Here is a 23866-nt window from a genome sequence, read left to right on the forward strand (position 1 = left end):
TCATTTCTAAGAGGCCTGTCGTGCGATTGCAGGCAGTTGAGCTATTTCTTCCCCAGTAACTGCACTGCTGTGTCACAGGCAAACCCACTAAAGTGTAAGGTATACTTCCAGCTTGGTGTGCCATTCTTGTGTGGTGACTGGCCTTTATAGCCTCAGTGACTGTTGTTCAAGCAGCTTGGTGGTCCATTCCTGCAAGGTGACTGGTCCATCTTGGTGGTCCATTCCTGCAGGGTGACTGGTCCATCTTGGTGGTCCGTTCCTGCAGGGTGACTGGTCCATCTTGGTGGTCCGTTCCTGCAGGGTGACTGGTCCATCTTGGTGGTCCGTTCCTGCAGGGTGACTGGTCCATCTTGGTGGTCCGTTCCTGCAGGGTGACTGGTCCATCTTGGCGGTCCATTCCTGCAGGGTAACTGGTTTCTGTAGCCTCAGCGACTGCTGTTCACAGGAGTGAACTGGATGCCCCAGTTTCCGCTCCTGCCCTGGTCTAGCCTTGATGCCATGGTTCTTCTCCTTTTCCATCCCGTGTTCCTCATCCAGTACAAAGTGTAGCTCACTGCTGGCCACTTTGAGATCCCCAGACCTCACTGGGAAAGGCTGTTTCTAGAGCTGGGGGATTACTAGGGAAGTTAGTAAACAAGAAGGAAAGGAGATGCTTAGGACCTAAAGACAGCACCAAAATGCATGAAAATGGGTAGTGGTGTAATGACTTCAAATCCTGGATCAAACACAGGACCAAGCTGCTGCATGCTCTGTGGAGTTTAAATGAGGATTTATCTAGAACTGGCCTTGAGATTCTTCATCTGCCAAAAATAAACGTGCGTAATAAAAGGACTTCCTTTTGGGGTTGGAAAGTGTTTCTCTTTTGGGCCCAATAACTCCCTTGATTGCTGGCCTGTCTTCCTAGACTGTTTGGCATGTGTTGGGTAAAGAGACTAAGCTGTTAAAGACCAGGCAGAGGGACTGGCTGGAGGTCCCTCTTCCACACCACCGAACCTCCAGGAATGGGGTGCAGCAGGGGGAGTCAGGTCTCAGCTGCTCCTGGAAAAATCTATCCCTCTGTCTTGGGTCGATGTCACACCATCAGTCCATCAGCCCCACTTGGTTGTTTCTTCTTCTCACCCATTACATTTCCAAACCGCAGTCCATGTCTCCTGGGTTCTGTGGTTGGATATCGTGAATGTCTTCAAGACTCCGAAGCAGCCCATAAGCCCTGACTTGCAGGGACCCAGGGCCTTCATAGGAGGCACCTACAGCTAGAGGGCTTTAATAATGCAGGGCAAAAGAGGATTTTAGCCTGAAATGTGGGCCCGTGACAGCCACATGTCAGCAGCTCTGAATTTAGAGGCGGCATTTAGTGTTGTGGGAGCCAGCACTTGGAGTTTAGAAGATGTGGCTCTGTGTACCTGTCACCAAGTACACTAGGGAAGAAGGCAACCCCACCAGTGAGCTAGGAACTCTGATCTCAGCCTCCTAATTCCACGGCAGCTCCACAGAAGTGCCAGTAGCTCTGTGCCCTGGCTCTGGGGAGCAGCACCCTCTGTCTTCCCGTGAGTTATGGATGGAGCAAGGGCCAAGTTGCTAGTGAGACCCAGCTAAGGTCCACAAGGCAATTTGAGTATGCAGAAAGAGGCGCCACCATGTCGTTTAGGTTTCTTCTGTGACTTAGGACTATTGTGGATATGGTTTGCAGAACAGTAGACAATGACTTATTAATACAGCTGACTGAAAAGAAAATAAGTGGATTATTAATTGTGTGTCCACCTACATATCACATCCTCAGTGGCAGAGGTACAGGATGTGTGGAAGAGAGCCAACAGACAGCCCTGCCCTGTGCGCATTTCAGACTCATGTGCTTAGTACTATCTGTGATGCGCTGTGCTTGATAGGTCTTCTAGTCACCAGCCTGTCTTCCTAGAAGCCTGGACTTGTGTCATGTAGCCAAGACCGCTCATAGATATCCTGAAATCAGCATGTCTGAACGTGAGCTCCTCGGCCCCTCTGCAGCTCCTCCTGAATCAAGCTCCACTCACCTCCTTCTGCTCACCCTCATATCCAGTCTATCAGCAAAATCTATGGACTTTTCCTTCGTGGCACACCGTGTGATCACAGCTTAGTATCTCTACCCTTGTAACTTCAGCTGGAAGCTCTTGTAAAGCTCTCTCTCTCTCTCTCTCTCTCTCTCTCTCTCTGTCTCTGTCTCTCTCTCTCTCTCTCTCTCTCTCTCTTCCTCCCCTCCCTCTCCCTCTTCTTCTCTGTATCCTTGCCTCTCACTTGGAGTCTATACAGAGGCCCTCCCCAACCTCCTTCACCCTCATCACCATCATCTCACTGTGGTCCCCCATCTACTGTCTCTGAGGGCCCCCCACTGTGCCAATGCAATCACACTTGCCTTCTTCTTGGAGAACACCAGACGTGTGTCTTTAGCAGCGTGTTATGTCCTTCCCATAAGATTCACTAGCAATATTAGAGCCATCTGTCTTTAGGTCTTTGCTATGTGTCATCTTACGGTAGAGGCTCTGCTACATTAAATCAAGTCCCCCTCACTAGCCGGAGCATTCACTCTTTAGCCCTCCTGCTTTCTTTTTCTCTATAGTCTTTTCAACATCCGAGTCACTACTCTTTGCTAGTTCCTTCACTTAAGGTCTGTGTCCATACTCTAGGGAGATAGAAGGTAAGTATTGTACTCATGGCATCTTTTAAGAATATTTGTCACCGAGTAAATTCACAGTAAATATTGGGGGGATGTATGCATGAATGACAAATAAATGGATGAATACCCACAGAGTAGAATCCAGTTGTGCAGGCAGCCAGGAAATAAATAAAATAAACACAGAAATAAAACAAGTGAGACAAAGGAGCATAGCCTGGAGGGAAAATGGTGTTGGGTGTTGTGCAGAGGGCTGCTAAGAAGAGTCAAGGAGAACTCTCAGGAGATGAAAGTGTGCCTACCACTTGATACAAGGAAAGGGAGTAGGAGCATATGCCAGAGAGAGAAACCCATATGTCTGAAGCCCCAGGTGATGAGGAGGCCATAGCTTGTACCACGAAGGGCTCCTGAACTCTGGAGGAAGAGGGTAGATTGATGTCTGAAGCCCCAGGTGATGAGGAGGCCATAGCTTGTACCACGAAGGGCTCCTGAACTCTGGAGGAAGAGAGTAGATTGTAAGTGGGAGGCTAATTCAGTGAAGAGTAACTGAAAGCCTTGAGATGTGTCAGAACTGAGCCTGGCATAGCTTAGGGTTCGAACACATGCCTAGTGTGAGCAAAACCACCGGCACAAAAGGGGGGCTTTTGTGGAAGAAAAAAAGGAAGGGAAGGAAAGGGAAGGAGGAAAGGAGAGGCAGAGAGGAGGAGAGAGAAACCTGTGGTGACAGAAATCATGACAGCATTGCAGGGCAAACTGGAAGGATGTCAGAAGGACTGTGTGAGGGCTGGGGAGTATCTTCACTTTGGCTGGTGTCTGTGCAGGCATATCCATTCTTGAGAAGTCACTATTGCACATCTGAGATCTGTGTGCCTCCATCTCTGCTGAGTTTGTCTCCCTGAAAGCAGCTCTGATTCAATATTGCCCTGAAGAGGGGATCAGGAACTGGGGCTGGGTGACAGCATTCATAATCGTGAGCCACATCTGTCCTGCTGCTTCCTGGCTGCAGCTGGCCAGTCAGAATGTTGTAGAGTTGGGAAGATGTGATCTCTCTGGAAGAGGTGGGTCCAGAATGGCCTTGGCTTAGTAGAAAAGATGACTGGGGATTGTTTCCCTGGGTGGGATAGAGTCTAAGTGGACAGGTAGCAAGTAAAAGAAACCAATACCTTAAACTCTGCATGTCCACTGGCACCAAGGACCACTGAGTATGACAACATGCCAGGGTGTCCCTGCGGTGGAGCCATCATGGAGGGTCTATCTGTTTTGTGTGTAGATCTACAGAGCTGAACTTGCTCGGGGGTGTTTACCAGATGGAGAACATGGGCATACCACAAAGGCATCCACACACCCCTTTGAGAAGCTTCTAGCCACTGGAATATATAAAACACTTCTGTAACCGTGAAGTTTTGTGTGTGTGCGCGCGCGTGTGTGTGTGTATGCATGTATGTGTGCATGTGTGCAGCTACAAGCTGCAAGCCTCCCCAGGATGTCTATGCCTTTGGGAGTTAGTTGGCATAGCCCACTAGCCTTGAGTGTAGAGGAGGCTGCATGTAGACAGATGGTTGAGTTTTCACTGCCTCCAGGTAAAGGATAACTAAGCGCAGTAACCCCCCAGGAGGCTCTTGAGAGCATCTAAAGATAGATACACAACTTCTGAAGGGCCATTGGAGTCTGCCCAAGAAACCCTCATCCTAAACTAAATTCTTATGGCAGCTGGGTTCTGTTCATTCATTGACTCGAATATTCCCCCTTTATATATATACTGTATATAGTTATCATTTTACATAAGTCAATGCCTAGATCTCTCTCTTATTCACCCATATATTCAGTTTCATCAAGGAATGCATTTATTGTTTTTAGTTCCCTAATTTTTAAAATAGTTTCTTCCCCTTAGTTTATCATTTCTGACTCCTAAGTTTCAAACTTGCTCAACATTCTTAACGACATGAATGTTAACCAGCCTACAGGTGAGTTTTCTTTTCATCCATTTAGCAAGAGGAGTCTTCTTTGGGGAAGATGGAAGAGGGGAGGCAGAACATCCTAGGCTCATACGCCCACCTTCTTTTGTTGCTTCTTCTGTATCTTCATCCACATACTGAGTACATGAGGCGTGATCACATAAACCTTTGGTCCTGGGTTCTCCTATGAGTGGGTTCATACTGCTTTGTCCTATAATAGGTGTGGCAAAGCCTCTTTTCCATCCTCCCTTCACAGTTTTCACCGAGGTTCAATTGTAGCTTGAATGGAGTGTCTTGGGTAAGCAACAGCTTGTGCAACAGACTGGCTTGGAATGACATATCTTCGGTTGCCCTCATCCACCCCACCGGTTTGAGCAGAAATCTGGGCTGTGATCTCCTCTGGATGTTGCAGTGATGGTTTTGAGCCTTTTAGCAAACACATAGTCCATGTACACCAGGTATGGGCCTATGGGCTTTAGAGCAACTGAGTCTTCTCACAACCCCTTTTGCAGATAGGGGAATGGAGGCGTGAATACACTAAATAATCTGCTCAAAATATAAACTGATAATGGCAAGGTGGGATTTAAACTCCAGCAGGCTGGCTTCAGAGTCCATGTCTCTCTAAGTCTTGATATTATTTGTCCTAAGTCCAGTGTTGTGCCGATGCTCACCTTTTTCTTGTAGTTTGTAGGAGAACCAGTTCATTCATTGCAGTCTTGCTCACGCATTTCACTTCCCAGCGATGGTTTACAAACAATATCCAGTTCTAGCCAGAAAGTGACAGAGAGGGCATGATTTCTTGAGAAAGAAGGCACTGTGCGAATGCTTAAGAAGTCATGTAGTAAAGATGTTTGCTCAGGCTTAGTGCATGCACTGCTAGTTACATGTAGCCGCAAGTGTCAACTAGAACCTAGAAACTAAAGGTATATATACTAGAAGGAATATTGATATAGTGAGATTATTCCATTATTGTTAGATCATCATTTCAAAACTGCATCTTGTCTATGTTCAATTGTAAATTTGACTAAAACAATGCTTAAAGTATGCACAAATGGCTATATTTGGGGCTTACCTCTAAGTAATAGGCTTATACTATAGACGAATGTGATAAAGTAGTCCCACACTAGCTCAGAATTGAGTATAATGAAGGGTTCTTTATTTAGGGGTAGACTTATAGATCAGCAATCCTCTGCATAAGAAGGGTACAGGAATCAAATCCAGCAGCAGCAGAGAGAGAGAGAGAGAGAGAGAGAGAGAGAGAGAGAGAGAGAGAGGCTGCACATGCTTTACGTCTGCATTTATAGTACAAGCGTCCATGCCCAAGTGGACTGATATCTTAAAGGCTATTGGCTGAAGGAGTTCCCACAGCACTATGTCTGTAACCTCAGCCCTCCAGAGGTCTGCCTGGTGAGTTGCAGACACCCTGAGCTACAGAGTGAGACCCTGTTTCAAACAAATAGGTAATGGGACTGAGCAGAACAAAAGGTGAGCTCTATGGTGTCAGGTAGCTCTGGACACAACTTCATCTCTTTTGGTGGCTGCATTTTAATTCCTGTGTGTGCTTTTGGGCTCTGCGTGTGAATAGTCTTAGGAAACTGGTCCATAGTGTCTTTGGAGGGCTATATTCCAACGGTAATGCTTGAAGAAAAATATTTCTGTGTTAGAAACTATTTTTTTTTTGGATCAGAAAAACCACCCTATTGAAGGGGATTTTGTGCTTTTCAGAAATTTGATTGCTCTGGTTGTATCAACAATAAGCTGATGAGAAAATTGATTGAAATGCTCAGGAGAACACATCTTTTTAAAAATCCACCGAAAAGAGGTTTCAAAGAATTAGCAAAGTACTGATTCAAAGCCAGTGTTCAGTCTGAACTTTTCATTTCCGGTGTGTACAGGTTTCACAATGCTATGGTGATTGATCCAGAATGCTTCAGGGAAAATGTGATCAGTTTTATAATTTGCCACATGCCTCTAACACCACATTTTACAAAGCAAGCCTTTCAAATATTTCTTGAATAGCAACAGTAACAAAAGAAGTCTTTGCTATCATTTGAAATATATCATAAATTATTTAAATATTAAATATTTTATAATATTAATATATAGTATTATATAGCATATAAATATCAATATTCAGGGTGACAATGTACATTATATAGATATAAGCCCCCTACCATATATAGAAACTCTCACTCTGTGTGTGTGTACGTGCTAATATGTATATATAAATATTTATATGTGTGTGTGCAGGGATGTGCACACTTCTTGCATATTTGTGTATATGAATGTAGGTGCACTTGTGCCACAGTGCTGATATGGAGGTCAGAGGTAATCTTGAGGGTTGGTTTTTGCCTTCCACCTCTTTTGGGACAGGATCTTTGCTTTCATTGTTTGCCCCTGTGCATGAAAGGCTGTCCGGCCTGCAAGCTTTCAAGCATTCTCTTGCTTGTGCCGCCCATCTTTCTGTGGTAGTACTGGAATTGTAGTGGACACACACTCCTATGTCCAGCTTTACATCGATTCTGGGAGTTTGACAGCAAGTTCTCACACATGACAAACTCTTTATCCAGTTAGCCATCTCCCCAACCCCAAGCACACACACACACTCACGAACACGTGCCACACACACACACACACACACTCACGAACATGTGCACTCACCACACACACACACACACACTCACAAACATGTGAACTCACCACACACACACACACACACACGAACATGTGCACTCACCACACACACACACACACTCACGAACATGTGCCAGTCACACACACACACACACACACACTCACGAACATGTGCACTCACCACACACACACACACACACACACACACACGAACATGTGCACTCACCACACACACACACACTCACGAACATACATGGATTAGTTTAAAAGTAAAGGTTAGCATTTTGTTCTTGTAGACAAAAGAGATGATGAAATTCCCAAGTCTTGATTGTTAAAAAATATTTGCTAGGGTCCATATTAGACTCCTCATGAATATAACTTTGAATTATTAAATACACTGAAATTATATTTAATGAAGAAGAAAAGAATATGTGAATGTTAATTTATGTGTCAATTTGACTGAACCACAGAGTGCCTAGATAGCTGGTCAAACATTAGTGTAAGTGTTTCTGAAGAAGTATTTTGGATGAGATTAACATTTAATTGAGCAGTTGAAATAATCATGTTACCCTCCCTAGTTATGGGTGGACCTTAAATATATTTTGCCTTTCAATTAGAATGTTTTTCTGCCTTTTTTGCTGAAACTGCACATTAGTTTCCTGTGTTTCTAATTTTGAAGACTCACCTTACAGATCTTGGGACTCACCATCATCACATAAAATTCTCTCTCTCTCTCTCTCTCTCTCTCTCTCTCTCTCTGTCTCTCTTTCGATAATATCGTCTAGTAGCTTATAGAATTCATAGAAATCAGTTTACTGATTTCAACTGGGAATTCTACAAAGTATAATCTAAGGTGTTAATATAGTTGTCTGTGAGAGAATTCCGCAATGTTCCCAGGACTTTCACATGGTAGTCTAGGTTCCTAGACAGTTAGATCTGGGAAAGTGATAAGTAAATTTGATCTTTCTTTTCTTTTCTTCCTTTATTTTCTAGAAGAAGTGTTGGAACTTCCAATATGCATGTGAGCATTATTCATCTCCCAGATATAGTATATAATATATAGGACATTCTCACACATCTTTTTAAAAAATCCCTTAGACATATTCTTTTTAGGTATCTTGATAAATTCTGGTTCATGTTGTTGAACAGGAAGTAGCAGTTGGGGAGAATTTTACAAATTGAGTTGATGATAAGTAATTTTTATCTGAGGCCACAGCAAGCCCATGCCTGGCACGGCAGAGGGTTCAGGCTCTGATGGTCACAGGATCTGAGTGGCTGACCTTGATGCCTACTAGAACTGAGAGCAGAGAGTCATCCCTAGAGTGAACCCCAAAGCAAGAAACATTAATGCCAAAGACACAAGTTCCTTGAAGCAAGAAGTATATCTATCTGCTACTCAAGTACTCTGCATAAGGTTCAACCCGCCTCCCTACAGCTGCTGCTCCACAGTCACTATAACCTACTGTAGCCATGGAAACTTGAAGCTCCATTATGAGACTATTAGATCTGGGAAAATCTAAGATGACTCCACAAACAGATATGGTGTAACATGGTCACCCCAAATGGACCTTACTTTGATAGAACTGATGTCCTACACTTCAAAAGCTGGCCCTCATCTGCTGAGGTTTACATGACAGCTGTAGGCTTCCCTGGCTACAGTGGGTTATAGTGGCTGTGGGCCACACAGCTGTAGGGAGGCAGATCAAACCTTCAGTGGCATATCTGAATAGCAGATATAAAAAATCTGTGCACTTGATTTTGAATTTGAATGTGTGGGCAGTTTTCAGAATTGAACCTTTTGGTAGGGGGTGTCCTTCATGCTGCAAAGGCATGTCCTGTTTATGGAGAGGGCAGCAGCTCCTGAAATGTAGACTTGAAGAGCATACAAATTCCCTTAAAAAGGAGTCACTTTTGCCACTTCCAGAGCGTTAGAAAATCTGTCTTCCAGGCACTTGGCCTCCACGACTAAAGGCTAGTGGCCGTGTAATTTGTCACCTACCGAGACGCATTTGTTCTCTCAGGCTCCTTAAATCTACCAACAATAAATTGAGAAACAGAAGTGATGGAGGAAGGTCATTGGCTAATAAAGGCACTGCCCTGGCCCATTTTATTGGTTAGAGGATAGGTGGGAGGAGAAAACAGGACAGAACGCTGGGAGGAAGAGGAAGTGAGGTCAGAGACGCGACAACTCTCCTCCTGGGAGCAGACGCCTGAGAGAGACGCCATGCTCCCGGCTCCTGGGCAGACACACACCATGAAGCAAGCCGCCAGGTTAGACATGCTGAACTCTTCCCGGTAAGACCGGTTCTCACAGATTATTAGAGATGGGTTGATCGGGATGTGAGAATTAGCCTGTAAGTGCTAGAGCTAAAGGGCCAAGCAGTGCTTAAAAGAATACAGTGTCTGTGTAATTATTTTGGGGCATAAGCTAGCCGAGCAGGTGGCTGGGGTGCTGGGAACGCAGCCCCGCCGCCCCTATTACTTCACAGAAGGAATGTAAAATCTTCATCAACAGCCAGTCTCCACACTGCAGAAGCCTGACAGAGTTCTCTGTGGCCATATCTCTGCCTGTGTGCCCACAGGAGACACCCACGGGAAGCCTTGACATTCCCTTCTTGTGCTTCTTCCAGAACCACTTATGTTCAAATAAGTGATAATTTCTTGAATTGTAGGGGTGAGCTCTTTGCTGTTCCCTAATTTTCATGTATTACAAAAATGCAGGTGCTGATTTTGTGAATTGTCTGTTTTTTGAAAACAGAGGAAGTTTGAGTTAACTACACAAGCTACACTTGAAAGGACTGCTTCTTTTTTTTTCTGGAGAGAGTCCTTAAAAATTGAGATAAAGATGCTGAAGTGTAACTCTTCACAGTTGATGGCTTCTGGCAGATTTGGGGAGGGGATGGGAGAGATTCAGTTTTCTTTAAGGTGCTAGACACTGGGAGCTTGACTGTGTTCCACTGAGTGTTTGAGAAACACAAATTGTAATTGATACAGTTTTCTTTTGGGTGGGGGGGAGTCATAAGAATGGGAGGGTAGACCTGGGAAGAATGGGAAGCAAATGTGATCAGGGTGCATTATAGGAAATTCCCAAATAATTAATAAAAGTATTATATTAGGGAAAAAGAAGTACACTTGGCATCTATTGAAAGATTTTTCTCCTTGAGAGAGACTAGGCAAATGTCAGTGCCCTCCTTCTAAGGTCACAATGACAAATCAAAATTTACTTCCACCAAACCAGTGACTTTATTGGGTTTCCTTGGTTGGTGTCAGCAGGATATGCAGATGATGCCCCCTCTAGTGGAGGATGCCACTCTGCAGAGTCTATGACTCAGGGTTGTCCCCCGATGGTACAGAAGGAAGAGTCTGTTGACCTTCTTTGATTTCAGTGCCTGGTACCTATCCCCCCTCCCTATTCCTGGACTAGTCACCAAAGATCTTTGTTTGGTATTTGACCTCACTGGCCAGCACTAACCAGGCAAGCCCTCCTCATTATTGCCTTTTCTATATGTTCTGAGCATGAGATAGTGCTAAGTTTTGCAACATACATAACAAATGGCTGCGCACACTTGAGAGAATGTTAGAAGAGGAAACCCAGCAGGCCTATGGGGTGTGGTAGAGTAGCCACCCTTATGTGGCTTCTCCTAGGCCCACAGGCAGTTTCTGCAATGTGAAGTGTTTGCTTGACTTGAAATGAAGCAGGTGATCCATAAATGATCAGCCACCCTCGGTGTGGCCATGAACCTGAAAATCATTAAGAGGTCCCATTTTCCAAGCTTGTTAGGATGCTGTTGTGTATTATTTGAAGCCTGCTGGCTGGAGAACAGATTATTTTGCACCAAAGACAATATCTGTTATTTAGTACAGTTTCAAAATCTCCCCAACCCTCATGGGAGATAACTGGCTTTCCTTGAGGACTGAAGTAAACGAGGAGGATAATTATTTGATTTATGACTCGTTGAAGGTCACGGAGTTCCAAAGATGTAGAAAAAAATCTTCCCTAGATTCCTGCTTCACTATTAATTAATAAAGTCTTGGTTTTTATTTTTATAACATTTATAATATTTGAAGACTAAAATCATATTTTATTATTATGGAGAATTTGGAAAGCACAGAGCAAAAGATGAAATCAGAGCTCTCATGTACTTGGATTTGGGGTGAAACCACTTGTAAAGTTTGGGGATGAGCTCTGTGTAGAGCACTTGCCTTGCACCCCCAAAACCAAACCAAACACACTAAGGCCCCCTGTTGACAGTGCTGGTTTCCATCCTTCCCATCAGAGAGAACAAGCAGGGCATCTACTGATTGGTATACATACATTTACACAGGTACAGAGGTGTGTGTGTGTGTGTGTGTGTGTGTGTGTGTGTATGTGTGTGCGTGAGAGAGAGAGAGAGAGAGAGAGAGAGTGACTGATAGCTTTCTTTAAAAAATAAAAAAAGTAAAAAGTAAAATAATTTTGCAAATGATTCTATATATGTGATGTGCCTAAACGTAGCATAAATATGGCACTGACATTAATCATTCTTCTTGCATTGACAGGACAGTGATATTGAAGCCCTGGTTGGGTGTTTGGAAAATGTCCTGGGTTGCACCTCTCTAGGTAAGTAAGCTGCTTCAGATTTCAAGCTGTAGTGGTCTTTCTACTTCTACTGCATAGCCAAGAAGTCAAAAGCTTTGTGGGAACCTCACTCTGATCCCATTCTGCATTCTACAGAGAAGGAGGCTGAGGGCGACAGACCTTGAAGGGTCTGGCGTAACAGTCAGGACACTCTAGGAAGAAACCTTTATTATTAATACAAGTGACTTTCAGTCTCCAAGGATGAAGTGAATGACACTTGGTAGTCCTTTATGATCAAAATGGTAGCCTGGCAGTGCATAATAGGTTTAGAGTCCCTGGAAAAGGAATCGCCCTGTCCAGCTGCTCCTGCTAAAGCAGATTACGCTCAGTGAAGTTGAAAGGCCTGTTGCTCTGAAGGTCAGTCAGTTATTGAAAGAGATTTGGTCTGAGAAACAAAGCTGAAATGTCTTTAGTGTTGTCAGTCTCTATAAATGGGATTGCTGTGCTTCAATGATAAAACCCTATTTTTTTTTTTTGCTTCTTCTTCTTCTTCTTCTTCTTCTTCTTCTGTTTTTTAATCCAAAAAGCCCAGCTGTGATAACTTTCAGCTTTCGACAATAGATTTTTCACAGAGTTCTTCAAGATCCTAGATGAAAATGACTGGGTTTTTTTCTTTCACATTTGAGTGAATGTTGTAGGAAAGTTAATTATAAAAACAAAAGCAATCCCTTCAAAGGAGATGGCAAGACTATAGAGACCAGCGGTGGATGGCATTTTCCTGTAGGGGAAACAGACAGTCACCACTGTCTGTTAGGAGCTGTGTTTCCACATCCCCATCACAACCCATAGTTCCAGCAGCTCTTTGACTTTCCCTCCTGGCTGTCACTCTGTGATCTGATTTCCTGCACATACTTGTTAAGGGCACCTCATCCTGGGCATGGTCGAGCGGACTGGGAAGGCGTCCCTTGGCCAAGTCATTTTCCCTCTGTATCTCAATTAGATGTCAAATCATCAATGCAGACCTCTCCAGCAGGTTTTGCAAAGGGGTGAGCAGTGTGGGTCAGCAACTGCATTTGTCCTGTGTTTTTCTAAAAACTCATACTGTGTCTGGTGAAGAAGAGGCCCCTAGCCAGCATTTTCAATTATTTTAGGAGCAATCAGATGCAAGCCTTGATAGCTTACCAGCTCTAACCAAAATGCTTTTACTCTTACCTGTGTTACAAACTGGTGTTTCTACCTAAAATTGTGTCTTGAAAAAGACAGACCCCCCCTTACAAAAAGTAGCATCTAATTTCTTTTCTAGACAGTATAATTTTTATAGAAATGAGCATGGGAAGTGTGTAAGAATAACACATATTGGTCTCTGCCTGGAGCCCTATTAAAGTGACAGTCAAGAGATAAAGCTGACAAACCTACAGGAAAAAAAGAGTAGAAGAACTATAGTAGTGAATTCGAAAAGCTAGAAAGCAAATGGATGAATGGTGGCTAATTTAGAAAGCAAGGAACTCCGAAAGCTAAGCTCCCAATATGTGTGGGAGAGAGGGGCGGGGGATACACCTTTAGTGTGGTCTGCAGACCCTCAGGAAGACTGGGAACTTAAGCATCAGTTACTCTGAGAGCAGGAGTGGGTGGGGGGAAGGGTTGTCTGACAGTGTGAACAAAGAACAACGGACTCCAGGTCCTTTTCTCCCCACTCACCCTGCCAGGAAAGGAGGACACCAAGGACTAGATTTTATGGGGGCACTAAGTGACAGACACTCTGGATTGAGGGACACGGAAGACATGCCTCATTTACCCACATCACAGATGTGGTGAAAACAGAAGGGAACTCGGTGTTGGTAGTAAAAACCCGAAACACCGCTTCATGCTAGCCCCTTCCAAACACCAGCAGAGCCGCACGGATCCATTCAGAGGATAGCACTATACTCAGCTCTTACTGGACTAAGGTTCTTATGACGTGGATGTCTTCCCAACTCCATGGCCAAGAGCAGACCTGTCAGCTGATCGTACCAAATTTACAGGAAAGGCTTAACATGGCCTGTGAGTTTAACACTTAGACTTGAATGGCCGGGCAAAATATGTATGTTCCTCATGTCACACATATGTAATGTTCCTCATATCTAACAAACAGGAGAAAAGTCGAAACAAAAACACACAAAAGCCTCAGGAAACAAAGGATGGAAGGAAAATTCTCCTATCGCTAGATTCCTAAAAGCTGTAAGAGACTCTTACAGAAACAAAAGGAATATCTATGCAATAATAAAAATCTATTAAAATTATAATTCAAAAGCAGGAAGGAAAAGTCACTAGAATTAAGAATAATTTCCAGAATAAAATAAGCAATAAGAAGAAATCAATCGAACTGATTTAGAATCTAATTAAAGAAATTTCAGGGAGAGCAGAAAAGAAGAAATTGATAGAGAGAATAAGGCAGATCAGGTATAAAGTATCAGGAAAAATAATGGTTTCTTACTTTTTTCAATAATACCGGAGGCTAGAAGATAATAAAATCTGAACTAACCACTAGTCAAGTATAGATCTTAAAAAAAAAAAAAACAACTATTCAAACCACCACCATCAAGCATGACAGAGGACTTGAGCCACTTTGAAACATACAACTTCAAAAGTATGTCTCAGAATATCTATGTCTCATGACTTTTCTTAGAAAGTTTCTAGAAATCACGCTATATGAAAATATAGCAGTTGATCAAGAGAGAATAAGACAGGGGCTACGGGTAATGGGGGGGGGTCAACACAAAAGAATATAAGGCTTCAGGCAGTGATAGTAAAGCAAGGTCTCTGGGTGGCAGCTGAGCAGCAGGCCTGGAAAGCAATCCATTCAGACTGGGAGGGCCAGAGGACTTCAAGGCTGACTGCACATTTGCCAACGAGATGTGGAACTGATGAAAAATCACGGATCTGGCTATCGCGGGAGTTTGGAGATGGATTAGAGCCCCCTAAGAAAGTTTAGGGATGGATTAGAGAGAAGCAACCAGGAAACAAATCAATGTAAAAGCACCACGGCAATTACTAACTACAGGAAAAGCAAAAACAGGAACTTAGAAAGGATATGTAACCTCCACACATTGCAGGTGTGGCATTGATTTGATCATAAAGATTTAAAGATTTGAATTTCAAAAATCATGGTCTAACTTTATTGGCAAGGTAGAGAAAAGAGAAGGGAGGAGGGAAAGAAAGGAACAGGGAGAGAAAAATGGACAAAGACAGGAAGGAAAAGGAAAATTCAGATTCCCCAGTGGAGAGCAGAAGGCTCATAGATAGGGTAAAAAAGAAAACTAAAATATGGTCTGTAAGCATGTGAACTAGAAAAAAGAGCAAATAATACAAACCAAAGATGTCAAATGTAGTTGATTTGGGGGACTGGAGCTCACAGGTCAGTTAGAAAACTTTTCTTTCTTCAAATTGTTAATTTTGACTTTAAAATGCACTGTGTACATGAATGTACACAAGTTGACTTTTAACTTTGTAAATTATTTTATGTATATGAATGTTTGGCCTGCATATATGTCTGTATTCTGTGTGTGTGCCTAATACCCACCGAGGCCAGAAAGGGTGCCAGATCTCTCAGAACTAGATTTAGGGATGGTGTGAGCAGCCATGTGGGTGCCAGGAATCAAACCCTGGTCCTCTGCCAGAGTAGCCAGTGCTCTAAACTGTAAGGCCATCTCTCCAGCCTCATGTCACTTTTAAAATGAATATGGGAATAAACATGAGCATGCGGGTATCCCTTTGATACACAGATTGTATTTTCTTTGGCTATACACCCAGAAGTGAAATAGCTGGATCATAAATAGTTTTTTGAGGTACTTCCATAATATTCCCATAACAACTATAGTAATTTACATAAATAAGTACAATTAAAATCATCACCATAATCATCCCAGCATTGGAAAGTAGAGACCAACTCTGTTTTTTCCTCTAGTGAACCTACTCTCTCTTTTGTTTGTTTTTCTCTGCTTCCCTTCCTTCCTCCCCTCTCCCCTGCCATACTCTTCCATGACCCCCACACTCCCAATTTACTCAGGAGATCTTGTCTTTTTTTCCTTCCTAAGTAGATCCATGCATGTCTCTCTTAGGGTCCTCTTGGTTGCCTAGGTTCTCTGGGGTTATGAACTGTAGGCTGGTTTTTCTTTATGTTTAAAAGTCACTTATGAGTGAGTACATATTATATTTCTGGGTCTGGATTATCTAAAATGGCTGAAAGACACTTAATGAAATGCTCAACATCCTTAGCCGTCAGAGAAATGCAAATCAAAACAACTCTGAGATTTCATCTTACACCTGCAAGAATGGCCAAGATCAAAAACACTGATGACAGCTTATGCTGGAGAGGTTGTGGGGTAAAGGGATCACTTCTGCATTGCTGGTGGGAGTGTAAGCTGGTACAGCTGCTTTGAAAATCAATATGGTGATTTCTCAGAAAATTAATGAACCTACTCTTAAGCCTGGATTTAGACATTTGGACACCTTGATTACGAAGACAATAGCAAACTTAAATGTTTGTTTGTTTGTTTGTTTGTTTGAGACAGGGTCTCTCTTTGTAGCCCTGGTTGTCCTGGAACTTGCTATGTAGACCAAGCAAACCTCAAACTTAGACTTTCACCTAAACCTTTGGCTTACGTTAGATTGTCAAAGAAAAGTCACATAATCTATGAAGTTCTAATAACCCACTTCCAAGTTCTCTAATTGCAAGACTGAACAAGTTCATCAAAGCTGGATGCTCGTGCATTAGAGTGCTCTAGCGTCTGCCAAGAGAGGTCGTGAAGCATTTCAGAGTGGACCACAAACAAACTGCTGATGCTTGCTGCCTAAAATGCCTCGCATCCCTGGCAGCCTCCTTGTGTTTGCTTATGGTATGTCTCTGCCATTGTGTAAAACACTGACTAAAACGACCTGGGGAAGAAAGGGTTTATTTGGATTATGTGTCCTGGTCACAGTCAAATATTGAGGGAAGCCAGGCAGGAACTCAAGCAAGAACAGGCAGGAGCCATGGAGAAAAGTAAAACAGAATTACATAATTTTTCCACTTCCCTTCCCTCCAGTACCTATTTACCCACCCCTGCTCTCCCTCAAATTCATGGCCTCCTTTTCTTTGTCAGTTATATGTAAATACAATCTACTGAGTATGATTAGTGTTGCTTATATGTATATGGTTTTGAGTCAGACTACTTGGTATTTGATAACCAATTGGGGGTACAGTGAAATAAGCCCTGTCCATGTTACCATGTCTATTGATATTGTCATTGTTCAGGTCTTGTTTAGGTAGATTATTGTACGGGTATATCATAGAAGTACTTCCCTGTCATTTTTATGAGACATTCTAAACTTTCTAGTCCTCTGGTCTTCCAATCTTTCCCCCATGACAACCTGCCCCAGGTGGCACTGCCTGGAGTGAGCTGGACATTCCGACATCAGTCAACACAGACATGCCTACAAGCCAATCTGACATAGGCATTTTCTCTGTTGAGTTTCCTTTTTTCCCGGGTGTGTCAAGCTGATAGTGGAGATAATCCATCAGCGTGTATATGTATGTGGTATATGAATACACGTATGTGAAGTCAGAGGAGGATGTCAGGTGCCTTGTGCTACCCCCCTCTGCCTTATTCCTTTGAGCCAGGGTCTCTCACTAAATCTCAGTCTGGGCTGGCAACCAGCAAGCCCCTAACAATTCTCCTGTCTCTTACCCTATAGCTGTGGAGTTATAGGCATGTGTTCATATGGGTGTAGGATCTGAAACCAGGTCTTCATGCTTACACAATAAGCACTCTTATGCACTGAACAATCTCTCTACCCCCACCTTACTCTGTTGAACAGTGGCTATTACTCAGAAGGGAGGGGGCTTTGAGATGTAGCTATAAGCCCTGAGATGACGCGAGCTTATGCTTCTGAAATCACCAGTCCACAGAGTGAACTCACAGAACCATCCTTGTTATATATATGAAACTGACTACTTTTGGGACTTTGGTTGCTTCTCTGACATTAAAGAAACAAAGCAATCTCTTCTTTAGTCTTGTAGGGGATGAGAACCCAAGACTGCTCTGCCTACTGCAGCTCATTGTCTATAATAATAGTCACTGTGACCATTAATAGATATCAGAGTGTCATTGGAATCCAAGAGATAATTTAAATTTAGATGTGTGAGAATATGAGCCTTGTCACAAAAACAGAAAACAAACAGCAAAAAACCCCATGAAACTTCTGTGAATTCACATGGTTCTGCTCATGTACACCATCAGCCCACACATTTTGGAAGTGCCCAGGTGTCCATAGAGCATGTTAGAACATTCAACATCTTTTCCAAACCCCTAGGAGCATCTCTTGGTCATCTACAGAAAGAACAACAAAGATATTCTCTGAGGGTTACTGGGCAACTTGTCACTGCACAGCCCTGAAAGTCTGGAAGGTGCTACTTCAGTTACTCCCCAGAGCCCACCTTCTCTGTGGCTCAGAGCAGAGTTAGCAGATTTCCCTTTCTGTATCACCAGTGACTGGCTTGGTAAGGGAGCCAACGTTTGTGTAGGTTTCAGAGGTCCTGGATGAGAAGGTGCCCCTTCTGACTCCAAGTTCAATCGGTTACTCTCCATTATAGCATCACGGGCTGATAAGATTGGTAATTCCCACAGTGGAGCATGTACTAGAATCACATTGAGAACCTCAAACATGGGTCTGGTGTATAGTCACAGGCTCATTTTTCTGACATCTCCTCATGTAAGGTACACAAGTCTTCCTTGGAGCCTGCATTGCATCTCTGCTTAATTCTCAAAACCAAACATCGAGGAGGTCTAGCAGGTCCAAGGATTGTATAGTGCACTAGATGTGGGGCAATTTGGAACAATACAAACCATACAACAATACAAGAGAGTACCCAGTAGGTCCTCTTCTTACACGGGACACCAGTAAGTGGCCAGAGAACCAGAGAGCACCCAGTCGGTCTTTTTTTTTTTTTTTAAACAAGAAATGCCAGTGTTTCTTTAGACATGGAGGATGAATTTTCAGTGAGGAAAGGAAAGCGATTCTTATCTGTGACCTGGAGATTGGGTGATTCTGAGTGGGATTAAGACAGAGGAAGAGGAAGAGAAGGCGGAAAAACTAGTCACGGCCCAAGCATAGTCGGTGGCCATTTTCTCAAGGGCAGTTACTTTAAAAAAAAAACAAAAACCTTACCCCAGTTGAAATGTGTGTGCTGTGAATGCTTGTGAACTTCCTCACAATTCACTGCGATGCCACAGAGCAGTGGAGGAAGCGTGGCCCCTATCTAGACAGCTCAGGGACAGGAGACAGGCAGCCTTTGCCGAGATCGGAACACAATCCCTTTCGTTCTCTTGCCAGGATCACTAAACCTGTGATTATGATGGAACATTTAGGTAGGTAATGTTTAGTCTTTAAAATGTGTCTATTGTTGTCATGTGGGTGGAAGCCTGCCACAGAGCACACATGGAGGCCCAACAGTAATGCAGTTCTTTTCCCTTCATCTTTAAGTGGGTTCTGGGGATCAAACTCAGGTCTCCAGGCTTATGTGACAGTAAGCACCTTCATCCTTTGAGCCATCTTGCTGAATCAGCTTCATTTATTCCTTTTTTTTTCAGCCTTACACTTGTTTTTATTAAATTTCTCCCAAGTTTTCATCTATTTATACTATTTCTTTTCTTTTTTTTAAATTTATTTATTTATTAAGGATTTCTGCCTCCTCCCCACCACCGCCTCCCATTTCCCTCCCCCTCCCCCGATCAAGTCCCTTCTCCCTCATCAGCTCGAAGAGCAGTCAGGGTTCCCTGACCTGTGGGAAGTCCAAGGACCGCCCACCTCCATCCAGGTTTAGTAAGGTGAGCATCCAAACTGCCTAGGCTCCCCCAAAGCCAGTACGTGCAGTAGGATCAAAAACCCATTGCCATTGTTCTTGAGTTCTCAGTAGTTCTTTTTGTCCTCTATGTTCAGCAAGTCCGGTTTTATCCCATGCTTTTTCAGACTCAGGCCAGCTGGCCTTGGTGAGTTCCCAATAGAACATCCCCATTGTCTCAGTGTATGGGTGCACCCCTCGCGGTCCTGAGTTCCTTGCTCGTGCTCCCTCTCCTTCTGCTCCTGATTTGGACCTTGAGATTTCTGTCCGGTGCTCCAATGTGGGTCTCTGTCTCTGTCTCCTTTCATCGCCTGATGAAGGTTAATATTCAGGAGGATGCCTATATGTTTGTCTTCCTTCCCTAGATCACAGTTAGGGAATAACATGAAGCCAAAACTGTGAAATATTTGCTATAGCAAAGACTTTTGTTATAGTCAACAAAGAACTTAAAAGTTCTAGAATGTAGGTAGGCAGACTCAGAGACGCCTTGCAGTGTTTATGACAGCCTGTCCTCTTCTGACTTCTTCAGAAACCGAGGACTGTGGTGCTAGGTAGTCAATAGTTTGCCTTCCATGGTGCCGACTGCAGAGGGAGCAGGTGCTTCACACAGTAATAGCAGATGGACACTAAGTGAAGTGGGTGGCTGTGCTGTGTTCTCACTCACCTAGGGGACCCCAGCAGGGGCAGGGGCATGCCCAGCATGGAGTGCCTGCCAACAGGACCAAAGCCCTGTGCCCAGGGCCTGTCCTGCTCAGTGCTAGGCTGAGACTGGATTTCCACAGCATCCAGCTTAGGAGAGCAGGTAGAAATGCAGATTGCCTGGCATCTTCTCAGCCCAGAGGTGATCCAGTATCTAGGTCATCCGACCGTGGCAATTACTGACTCACAGTTCTCCTTGTGAGTCAGCAGGTTAACCTGGCCATTTGAGCTGTGGAGGATAGGGTCTCTCAAGGGAGAATAATAAGCTCTTCTTTCTAGTACTAATGAGTCACCATACTGATTGCTTTTTCTTGAGATCACTTGTGGTTCAGCCAGTAAAACAAAAGTATCCAGTTATTTAGAAGTACTATACATTAGGGTCTTCTAGAAGCATGAAAAAAATAGAAAACAGACACACATACATAGATATGTACACATATCCTTACATTCACACACATACATATGTATGTATACATGCACATTCATATGTACACACATCCTTACATTCACATACATACATGTATACATGCATGCATATATGCATGGGCTTATCGGATTGATTTACATGATTAGAGGCTGGATAGGTGAACTGAACAGTGGCTGTCTACCAAGAACGCAATAGTTTTGCAGTCGAAGAAACCAGAAGTCTCGGAATAGGGGATGTGGGGTGGTGACATCGCACCCTGCAAGCACCCTGGGGAGCTGTTGCTGGGAACCTGCATGAAAAGGCTGGAGAAGCTGCAGTCTGCACTTGGGAGAGCAGCAGCAGTAAACACTCTTGTTCAGGAAGAGTGGAGTGTGTCTGTGCTGGCTGATAGACGTTTCCATTCATTCCGCCCGGGTTCCCAGCCTGATGGAAGGTGCTGCTCACCCTGGATGCCCTCGTTCTCTCCCTTGTCAGTCCTTTCTGGAAACGCCACACCAGACACACCTAGCAGTGTGCTTATCCCACAGCTTCCCTCCGTTCGGTCCAATGACTGTTGAGATGACCATCACAGTGTTACACTGCTTCGTGTGGAAACTTAGAAACATGCACAAAGCTATGCTCAACTGAAAGCTGCTTCGTTCTGAAACGCGTTTGGACCACTTGTTGATACAAAGCCATCACAGGGTACAGATGGGAGTGTCAGATGGCCCTGGTGCTCATGCTGTCAGGGAGCTCCCAGGTGGATAGATATGTTGGCATCCCGACAAGATACACTGAGCACACAGCGAGAGGCCAATGGGATACGCCAGTGTGTTTCTCACGCTGCTGAGAGCATCAGACCCGTTAGATGGCTATTTCACCCCTCCCCCGAGAGACTCTGACACAGCAGCAGCCCAGGAGGCTATATTATTAACTAGTCTTGCTGATGCCTGGGACCACACCTCAGGAACCAACAGGATTCAAAACCAGGGACAGATATGCTGGCTTTGCTAGCTAAGGCCTTCAAAGGCACTTATATTGGATACATTTTTGGTGAGCCAAATCTTAATAGAAGTGCCTTATATTCAAATTTTGATATCCACAACTTAGAAAAATATTTTTCTTTCCATATATACATTATAATAACTTAAAAGAATTAAATATTTTGACCTAGACAGCCTTTGTTTAAAAACTTAAATTTATCTCAGAGTCATGTGTAAAAATAAACACACACAATTACACAGAGTTATATATACCAGCAGATAACTAGGGTCACAAGAAATGCTTAGCACCTGTGGCTAATACACCTCCAACCAAAGTTCTGTGCAGCATGACGTAGCTGCATACTCACAGAAAGAAAGGTGTCATAAAAGTAATGACGCATGCAAAACAATATTTGACGTAATCACACCCTCGCTTGCACACCCTAGAAACAGCCAAGTGCTTTCTCTCTGGATTTCTTGCCTTCTCTGTGTTTTTCAGTGGACATGTTTGACTTGACTGTTTTTTTTTTCAACTGAAAGAGAGGGAGATAATGGCATGATTTTTGTTTCAGTCTTCCAGCTAACCAACCCAAGGCTCCAGAATAGCAGGATTAGTCTTCAAAGCTAAGTGTGTCCACACTGGCAGAATAGAATCCTGAACTCCCACACACTAGCTATTGTGCGATGGAGAAGTTACAGTCTGACTTCCTCATCTCTCCCTGTCTGGTACCCACATTTGATTACAAGGCATTAATCCAAAGCCAGGAATTTTCTCTTCTCTTTTTATCCATACAAGCTAGTCTTAGAAGTCACGACTAGTAGATTCAAGAGGGAAGAAAATTCCCAAAGCCCTAACTAGTGCTGTTTTTCTTTTCAATCCTCTATAAGATTCAGTTGAAAGCTTAAGGTGGGAAACATCCACTTAAAAACTAGACAGTTTATGCATTTTCTGTCTTCTGGTATTTACCATTGCCCCTTTGAGATGGCAGACAAGTTTACTTTTCAGGCTGACCTACTTCCCCCCCCCAACAACTTGATGTTGGTATAGACACTGGGGTGCTATTTGTTTTTGAGAAGGTGCCCAGTGGCAGGTGCCCTAGGGATGAGGGAAGTGGTGTAAATTTTTCTTTGGCCTTTACCAACAATAATGTACACACAAGAGAGACTTGTATAAGTTTTATCACAATCCTAACAGGTAGCTTTATTTGCACAGATGAGGAAACCGAGTCACAGAGTCAGGACTCCAACCCCAGTCCTCTGGCCCCACCCACACACTCATCTGCTGCGTCTCAGGTCCCTCCTAGTTAGTAAAAGGCACTGGAGATTGTTGTCACCTAGATCATTTTAATTCCCTTTCCTCCTGTTGGCTTTTCTCTCCAAGACTCCTAATGTGCTGGACTTTGACACAGTTGCTGTACCAGGGCTGCCTTCGACCTCCTTATTTGGTGGCTTCTATTCTGTGTCAACACGTAATTGTCTGAAAGAGCTGGAATGGATACGGGTGGCAGAAATGACACCATCCTCTTTACTGTTGCTTTTAATCTCCAGACACCTGTCTGCATTCCCTACCCCTTACTTCCTTTAACCCAGTTGCCATGTTTAGGGAGCTAGCTTCTGCAGGACGCAACCTCTGACACAAAGTGGACTGGGCAGGACATTTCTATGGGAGTGTCTTTGATCCTTGGAGTCACAAGAGGAAGGGACACAGGACAAGGCAGATGGGAAGCTAAGCAGAACTGCAACTTTGACAGACCCCATCCAGACCCATGGGGAGCTCAGAGCCCTCACTTGTCCTAAAAGACCTCAGGGCCAGCTTTCTGTTTCTACCACCGTCAGTCACCTGGAAGGGCACAGCTTGAAAGAGGCAGCTTTATGCTGTTCTAGAAAGCCGAGGTAAAGAGAACACATGAGACTTGCCCAACACTGCAGAGTCAGAAAGGGAAGAGTCTGGGCTAGAACCACAGTTACCCATTTCCCCCAAAGAGTATTCTTTCTACCACGATTGGAGGTTGTCTGCAACCAAGGCAACACATCCATTCTTCCTCGAGGGTACCTCTGAGCAGTGCTTTCCCTCTTTGGGGTATTGGGGTGACAGCAAAGATAGGCAGCAGCCCGCTTTGCCAATT

At 43.8% G+C, this 23866-nt stretch overlaps 1 protein-coding gene across 2 annotated transcripts in view; it reads left to right on the forward strand.

The window, feature by feature from the left end:
• The window catches only part of Nek11 (NIMA related kinase 11), a 215468-nt gene that overhangs the window by 155822 nt on the left and 35780 nt on the right, over positions 1-23866 (forward strand). For both annotated transcript variants that reach the window (XM_041677504.1, XM_041677505.1), the window contains one exon: positions 11776-11836. In XM_041677504.1, coding sequence (XP_041533438.1) covers positions 11776-11836 — 61 coding nt within the window. The remainder of the gene's footprint in view (positions 1-11775; positions 11837-23866) is intronic.

This window comes from Microtus oregoni, unplaced genomic scaffold (genome assembly GCF_018167655.1).
Source record: "Microtus oregoni isolate MIOR12 unplaced genomic scaffold, Mior012 000028F_ref0000031, whole genome shotgun sequence".
NCBI lineage: Eukaryota > Metazoa > Chordata > Mammalia > Rodentia > Cricetidae > Microtus > Microtus oregoni.